Source organism: Salvia splendens, chromosome 15 (assembly GCF_004379255.2).
Source record: "Salvia splendens isolate huo1 chromosome 15, SspV2, whole genome shotgun sequence".
NCBI classification, from domain to species: domain Eukaryota; kingdom Viridiplantae; phylum Streptophyta; class Magnoliopsida; order Lamiales; family Lamiaceae; genus Salvia; species Salvia splendens.
This window is the reverse complement of record NC_056046.1, coordinates 26240391-26249434: the sequence shown is the minus strand read 5'-3', so window position 1 is coordinate 26249434 and position 9044 is coordinate 26240391. Positions and strand designations below refer to the sequence as shown.

The window sequence follows — 9044 nt, the reverse complement described above, 5'->3', positions numbered from 1 at the left end:
GTTCCATAAAACTTTTATGTGACATATTTCTTTTTTTCACATATTTTAGGAAAATTATACTAATAAATAGTTTAGAGGGAAAACAAAGTAAGATATAATAATGAGGTCTTTCTTACTTTACTTTCTCTCTATTTTAACTATATTACTACCTCCATCCCGCAATAAGAGTCACATTTTTTCCATTTCGGCCTGACTCACAATAAAAGTCACATTTCACTTTTACAATAAATGGTAAGTAGGCCCTAACATTCCACCAATTTATTTTATTCAAATTTTCTTATAAAACTAATACTCCCCCGTCCCATGTTACTCGCACTTTTCATTTTAGGTCGTAAATTTGGGATTAATTTTTTTATTTAATTAAATTAGAATTTTAAGTGTAATGAGACAACACTTAATAAATGAGCTCTTAACTTAAACTAACATATTAATTAAATACATTAATTCTAACTTAAACTAGAAATAGTGTAAGTAGTTTGTGACCAGCCAAAATGGAACAGTGCAAGTAACTTGGGATGGAGGGAGTATATATATAAGTGAGACTCATAGTCTACTAACTTATTTAACCCACATTTCTTTACATTTATTAGTACTCATATCCACGCCAAATGTGACTCTTATGGTGGGAGGAGATAGTATCATTTACCCAAAATACGTGCGGAAAAAAATTGTGTCACATTAAAAGGAATGGATGGAGTATTATTTTGATACACGATTAAAACAATCAATGTTAACTAATTAATTGTGATGATCACATAATGAATAATATTATTTTCTGCTTAAACATATATTTATATGTACTATATTTTTTATGTAGTCCATGATTACTTTATGTAGTGCATAATTTAAGGTAAATGCAATTGATGTGTAGTGCACGATTATATTTATATTTTTCTTATAGTTTTATATATACTATTTCCTTCGTCCCAAAAGAATATATACTTTAGATTTGGTAGGGTTTTAATGCAAAATTGGTAAAGTAAAAGAGATGTAAAAAGAAAAAGTAATTAAAATATTGTTACTGAGAAATGAGTCTCATCTCAATAGTGAGAAAATAGTTTCCAAAACTAAAAAGGGTATATTTTTGTAGAATGAATTAAAAAGGAAAAATACAAATTATTCTGAGAACGGGGAGTATATGATTACATTTTTATGTACTGAATGATTTATGGTAAATTGATATATAGTGCATGATTATATTTTAGTAGTACTATATATTTTATTTTGAAGTACTTATGAAACAAATTCATGATTACTAATGCAATCACAGATATTCACATCATTGAGTAACTTTTGGGAAAAAATAAATATGGTATGAATTGCATGCATCATGGAAAATCTAAATTTGAATTGATCGATACATGCTAACATATTAAATTTGAGAGTATAAAATTTATTAATGAGTAACAGCAAATGCAAAGTAAGTTTTCAATACACATGTAAAAGTACACAAATTTATGCATATTAAAATAAATATATCCGAATTTATGAATGGAAATTTTGACAATAGAAAATGTGACTATCACTTGTGTCATTTACTAAAATAATACTCCCTCCGTCCCAAGCTACTCGCACTTATTTCCTTTTTGGGCGTCCCAAGTTACTTGCACTCTTTCCATTTTTAGTAAAAAATTTCACCTACAGCCGTCATTTTTGACTTTTCTTTACACTCATTCCTTAATCTCCGTGCCGAAAAGGAAAGGAGCGAGTAGTCCGGGACGGAGGGAGTACTCCTTTTTTTTTCCAAAAACTTGTCAATCAGCATTTAATGCATTTGGGATTGATAAGTAATTCAGATTAACCAGCATTACACATTGCAAAAACATCATTCAGTAAATAATGTTCTTCCTCTCAAATCAAATCATCTTTCAATAAAACTAAATAAATACTCCATATAGTACTATAATTTATTTTATCAGATGAAAAGTTAAAAAATCAGTCAATCAGTAATTAATGCAATTGATGGCACAAAACGCTGAATTTTCTTCTCAATCTACTCAATTTATAAATCTCAACACGGGTAAGTGCATACTATTACTATCATTCTAAAATGATTAGTTCATTCAGTTGTCGTATATTCTATTTATCCCACGATAATTGTCACTCTTTTTCATTTCAGTCCGTCCTATAATAATTGTCACACTTTATTTTTATCATAAATGGTAAGTAGGTTCCCCATTCAGTAAATAATGTTCTTCCACTCAAATTTTATTATAAAATCAATATAAAAAAGTGGGTCTCATATTCCTCTAACTTTTCTAATAAATTTTTCTTTACATTTCTTAAAACACGTACCCATAATAAGAATGATAATTATTATAGAAGGAGTAGTATACAAATTCTGAAATGATTATAGCGTCTGAAAAACACTTTTCAGACAGACAATAGTCTAAAATAGAATTTCATAACAGCAGATTATGCTACACATTGAATATATAATAGTAAAAAAATAATTTTCCACTTTTTTTTACTTCAAAAAATGGTTCTGGCTCTTAAAAAACCATGCATTATAGGATCCCAATTTGAGAATTCCCACCAAGCTCAACATGAGATAGTTTCTTTATGTAAGAACTATTCGATTGATTGTTAGTACAGAGGCTGATGGGAAATAAATACTAAAAAGAAACTGAAAAATTCAGTTTTCCAAAACAACATTAAGGGTATCCACCATAGCGCCGACCGCCCCGGAGTCGGCTAAGCCGCGGCTTCCCATAGTGGAGGACACGGCGACGCGGCGTGGACAGATGGGAGGGGGCGGAAGGTCCTTCGCCGACTCCTCGGCGAGGACACGACGATGGTGGCGTAGCCGCAACCGTCGGCGCGGCTGATTATTGCACGGCCCGTCCGGCGCGCCAATAGCCGGGTTTTTTTTAATTAATTTCAAAATTTTAATAATTTTTATTATAATTACCCCTCTATCCAGTTTTCACTCTCTAATTTTTCTATCCCTAAAATTGCACGGTGGAGATGAAGATTCACCCAACACCGAAGAATCGGGATATGGCAATTATCCTCCTTCTCCTTCCCAACCGTGGAGATCGAGTCCAACTCCCCCTCCATCTCAGCCGTGGAGATCGAGTCCCTCTCCCCCTCCATTCCAGTCGTGGTCGTCGACATCCACGCCGTGGCAACAGACCCAATATCGGGGTCAGTCCTCTTTTCAGAGGAATTTGGGTCGATCGGCGTTCGGAGATTACAGACCCAACATGGACGCGGTCAACCATCTGCGACCGGATACCCCTTCTCACTCTTTCCAACCCAGCCATTCTCATCTGTCTAATGTAGATAGATTCACACTGGAGCAGAAGATGAGTTTGCTGAGTCCGAGCTTACCGGATACTCCACCAGCACGCGTGGATACGCCGGTTACGATGAGAATCGGCGGGGCGGGTGGAAGCGGCGGCGACGGTGGGGGGAGAAGGAGGCAATGGTGGCAACGGCGGGGGCGGCTGCGAGGTGACAAGGGCCGGCGATCATCGGTCCACGCACTACACCAAAGCAGAGTCCATTGCTGTGGCGAGGGCCTGGGATGCCGTCACATCGGACCCCATAGTTGGCACCGATCAGACCGAGATAAGCTTTTGGAAGCGCGTCCTGTTGGTCTACAACGAGTTCAAGCCGAGAGGGCCAAACCGCGTTATGCGGAACAGATTCGCAAAAAGTTTTCGAGGATTCTGAGAGCCACCAAGAGGTTCGCGGGCATATACCAGAACAACCTGCTCACTGCTGAGAGTGGCCGCAACGAAGCCGACGTGTAGGATCTGTCTATGTCCCAATTCAACACTGAAGGATTTCCTAACTTCACCAGCTGGGAGGAGTATCTCGTTCTCGAGGACTGCCCGAAATTCAAGGCCATCTGTGTGGAGGAGCGGGATACTCCTGAGGCGAAGTGAACTAGACACAACAGAGCCGGGAACTACAGCAGCGGTAGCGGCTCATGATCAATCGACCTCAACGACGCTCAAACGGAGGAACCCTCCGCTACACACACTATGCGACCATGCCCTTCGAGGCAACAGGCCACTATCCGAAACGCCAGAGTGGCTGCAGGTTCCTCCCGCCTCTCGTCGGTCGAGTCTGGATCGCGCATCTCGCAGCCCGCTTCTGGATCGCACTCCGTGGGCACTGGTCCCCACTCGATCTTGAACAGGAACCTGGATGTGCAGTTGATGAAACGCAAGAGAACTGCCGTTTCTACGAGTCCGCGACCGACCCGGTCACCAAGGCGATATACTACGAGCTCATGCAGAAGATCAGGGAGCAGCAGGGGTGGTCTGGTGCAGCGGCGGGGGGCGGCGGCGGAGGCAGCGGGCAACGGAGGCGCAGGATGTGGAGAAGAGGCGGCAGATTCCGACTCCGCCACCGAGTAGATGGTGGAGGTGTTTTTATTTGATTTTTTTTAAATGTTCGTTGTATATTTTCCCGTATCCATAATACAACGAATATTTGGTCCCAATACTTTTTTTAATTTTATTATTATCTCGTTTTCTAATTATTTACAGTCTGATAATATTATTTACAATTAAATTAAAATATACAAAAAATAAAATAAAGTGAAATGTGGCTAAAAAAAAGTGTCCACTATCGCTGTGGAAACTTTTTTTTTGTGGCTGTGGACAAATTAGAAGTGACCGTGAAAAAAAGTGGCTTGTCCAGGGGAAGTGTCCACACTATTGTGCATACTCTAAGAAAAATGGGAGAAGAGGAAGCGGTACATCCCCAAAACTCACCACTCAGCGTCAGCCACCATTTTCCGGTGGGTTCCGCAGTTGAAGTACTGGAAAACGACGCAGGCGTACGTTACATCGGCAAGATGATCCCTCTGCCCAAAAATGTTGACCCCGAAAATCAGGGGAAGCTTCACGTAATGTACAAAGTCTCCTGGCGAGCAAAGGCCGCTCTGACAACCTGCGGCCGTTGCCCCCGCCGTCGCACAAGGCGGGCAAGGGCTTCGAGGTGAACGACTTCGTCGAAGCGTACTACAAAGACGGCTTATGGGAGGGCGTCGTCACCGCCGTGGTGGACGGCGGGGAGAGGTTCGTGGTGACGTTTGAGAATCTGCGCGACGAGCGCGAGTTTGCGCCGTTGAGGCTACGGCCGCTCTAGGATTGGGCCGATGGGGTTTGGATCTGGCCTCAAAGAGAGGAGGAAAATGGAATTTCGGTGAGAGATAAGGTGGAGGTTTCAATTGAGATAGATAGCGCTTGGTTTCCGGTGGTGCTTGTTGGGTATTTGGGGAATGGGGTTTATTGGTAAAAATGGCGAAGAAGAGGTTGAATGTGGTCGTATTAGGCCTTGCCCTCCGGTTCTAGGCGATAGGAAATTGGGGTTTCTGAGAAAGTGGATGTGTTCTTCTATTGTGGGTGGTGGAGTGGAGTGATTACGAAGAAGGTTAAGAAGAATGAGTACATTGTGTTTTTTGAGGAAAATGATTCTACTATGCAGTTTGATCGGTCGGAATTAAGGCTGTATTTGGAATGGAAGGATGGGAAAAGGGTCATTGAAGTAACACCAAAGTCGTCGACAAGTAGAAGAAAATCCACCTTTTCTGATTCTATGGCTTCTCCGAAAAAGTACAAGCCCCAAATTGAAACAGAAACAGAGCACGTTGATGAAATACAGGATGTACACATTCCATCCATGTAGCCATTGATTGATAATGATGATGATTCTGTGCAGAAACTGTCTTTTGTGAAACGTAAGAGCATCCACAGTGGGACGGATGTCCCGGCCGACATCCCCGACGGACTTCCTAAAATCACCTCCTGCCACGTAATAAGGACATCCCACTCTACTGTCACGTCATAAGAACATCCCACTGCACAATGACGGACATCCCCAAGGACATCCCGACGGACATCCACAATAATAAAAATTCACAAATTCACCAAATTAAACAATTTACAGAATTAAATAAATTACGGAATTAAAATTTTGACACGAATACGGACGAAGAAAGTGCAATGATAATTTCATTAAATAAAAAAATAAAGAGGGAACATCTCTTTAGGTCCACGAACTTTTCCGAAGTATCATTTTAGGTCCGTGAACTTTGAAAATATCATTTTAGGTCCGTCAACTATAAGTTAATATCATTTGAGGTATTTTGAACTTTTTCTGGATAAAAATGCCCTTAAGTCCTTCAAAGGGCAATTTGGACAATTCTTTCGCCAATCATCTTGCGCCAGAGACCTATAGTCCAACAATTTTTAATGGCAAATTTTTATAGTTAAATTTAATTTGGATGGTAATTGATCTCATTCTGAAATTCATATAAATAATACTCCGAATGACAATCCAAATTAATAGTTATCCAATTTCAAAATAAATAAACTAAATATAATTCACAAATCACCTATAGTAAGTTCTTAAAATACAGTTTAAATTTAAAAAATAAAATAAAGTATCTAAGTCCCAATTCACTATCCCTATATAATTGGTCATCTAATAATTGAAAAATGTACTATTTTTTACGGCAAATTTTAATTATATTTAAATTAAATTTGGATGGTAATTGAATTAAACAGTAGGAAAAAAAATTGTTGGACTCTAGGTGTTTGACGCAAGATGAGTGGCGAAAGAATTGTTCAAATTTCCCTTTGAAGGCCTTAAGGGCATTTTCATCCAAAAAAAATTCAAAATACCTCAAATGATATTAACTTATAGTTGACGGACCTAAAATGATATTTTCAAAGTTCACGGACCTAAATTGATAATTCGGCAAAGTTCGTGGACCTAAAAAGATGTTCCCTCAAAAATAAAAAAGCACATTTCAACAAAAAAAAGTCTAAACAAATTATATTATAAATATCAACGATGACCTCTCCGCATCCATAGCTATTCAGTTATATCGTTCTGGAGTCGAATATTGGCTTGTCGTTAGCGCATGTCAGAAAATGCACGGACTCGATTTACCTCTTCATTGGGGTATCCCCATACGTACATTGGCGGTGGCCAAATTGTGGCTTGGACCGGCAGCATCAACATCATCATTGGCCTAATCAGTCAGTGTTGGACCTTCATCTTTGACAATCATGTTGTGCATGATAATACATGCGTATATGATATCAGCGATGCTGTCAATATACCACAGCCGTGATGGACCCTTCACTACCGCCCATCGAGCCTGAAGCACACCAAATGCCCACTCCACATCCTTGTGCGCTGCCTCCTGACGACCCGCAAAATAGATCTTCTTTTTGTCTGTTGCGCATTTGATCGTCTTCACGAAGACGGGCCACATAGGGTATATCTCATCCGCCAAATAATAGCCCATATTGTGCTGGTTGCTGTTGGCGAGGAAACTGACGGCCGGACCAACACCCATGCACTGGTCGTTGAAAAGGAGCGACGAGAGGAGGACATTGATGTCGTTGTTCGATCCAGTTACTCCAAAATACGCATGCCAAATCCACAGCCGGTAGTCAGCTACCGCTTCAAGGATCATCGCGGGATTCTTGCCCTTGAAACCGGTAGTGTACACCACTTTCCAGGCGGCAGGGCAGTTCTTTCACTCCCAATGCATACAAACTATGCTGCCCAATATTCCCAAAAACCCGTGCTGACTCCCGTGCATATCCATAAGATCCTGGCAATCTTTGAGGGTAGGCTTCCGAAGATACCTATCCCTGAATATCTCCCTAATGCCCTCACAAAAATACTTCAGACATTCGCGGGCAGTCATCTCGCCGATGTGGAGGTACTCATCGAACATGTCGGTCGCACCTCCGTATGCCAGCTGCCTGATTGCGGCAGTGCACTTCTGTATGGGCGTGTGGCCGGGTTTACCAACCGCATCCTCCTCATCCTGAAATACTCGTACCGACGCTCTAAAGCGCCCACAATATGCAGAAATAGCGGACGATGCATCCTAAAACGTCGTCGGAACATGTACTCCCCAAACCGCGGCTCCAGAGCGAAGTAGTCCTCATACAACCGACGGTATACAGTGATGTGTTCCCGGGGTACTATAGTTCGACTATAGATGGGTCGAGGTACCGCCGGCTGCTGCTGCTGCTGCAAGGCCGCTTGTATCGCTCGATTTATCTCCCTAGACGTAACGGCCCGCAACTGTTCTTTAATTCGCCGGCATACATCATCAGCACCCCTACCACCACCACCACCCGCACCTCTACCACTAGCCATTCTAGACATATAAAAGAAACGTAGAGAGAGAGAGAGAGAGAAACTCGTTAAAACAAGTGGTGCGAATGAAATGAAGTTCAATGAGCCGTATATATAGAGTTTTTAAAAATTAAAAAAAATTAAAAATCGGGACGTCCGTCGGGAACCCTCAATGGCGGACTTCCCGACGGACGTCGTCGGAATGCCGTGGATCTGTGGCGTCCGCAGTGGACTTCCGCATCTATCCATCCCACGCCTAATGGCGGACGTCCCGCGCGGACATCTAGCACGCCGGTCCGACGTCCGTCGCTGCGGATGCTCTAATGCTATATGGAAATCCATGGAGTCGATGGAGGAGCTGCTGCATCAGAGGCCGCATTTTGAGCCACTGCTTGCCGTCAAGGAGAACCAGCGGGAGGGGTTGGCGATAGGATGTATGGTGACGTTCATGGATGTGGTGGAAGCGATCCGCAGTTTGAAGTTCAGTGACCCGAAGAGTGTGGCGGACGAGCTGCAGGAGACGTTGTTGGACTTGGAAAGGTATGGTTTCCAAGTTGGGGCGGTAAGGGAGCGGGTAATGAAGTTGTTGGAGGCGAAGGAGAAGGAGGATGTGCTCATGAAGAGTGAGAAGAGAGGGGTGATTGAGAAGAAGATGTGGTAGGCAAACGAGCAATTGGGGAGGCAGCACGAGCAGCTTAAGCTGTCGGAGGTGGAGATGGAGAAGGAGGTGGAGGAGATTGGGCGTTTGCAGGCCAAATTGGAGGAGAATTAGCAGCGGGTGGAGAGTTTGAGGGCTGATTTGGAAGGTGGGACTGCCTCTGTTTGCAATGGCGATTGATGACAAGGAGGAGTGTGCATGCTATGGCTTGGTTTATAATACTGGGATTCTATCTAATCCTCTATATTTTGTCCTTTTCAAG

The 9044-nt window shown here is 42.1% G+C and overlaps 1 protein-coding gene across 1 annotated transcript; it reads left to right on the top strand.

Moving 5' to 3' along the window:
• The first annotated feature begins 8464 nt into the window (after positions 1–8464).
• Positions 8465–8785, top strand: LOC121766927 (DUF724 domain-containing protein 5-like). The gene has a single exon (XM_042163155.1). The coding sequence runs from the start codon at positions 8465–8467 to the stop codon at positions 8783–8785; it is 321 nt and encodes a 106-aa protein (XP_042019089.1).
• Positions 8786–9044: the final 259 nt, after the last annotated feature.

Excerpts from the sequence above, each read along its gene's own strand:
- LOC121766927 (XM_042163155.1), top strand. The coding sequence starts at position 8,465 with ATGGAGTCGATGGAGGAGCTGCTGCATCAGAGGCCGCATTTTGAGCCA.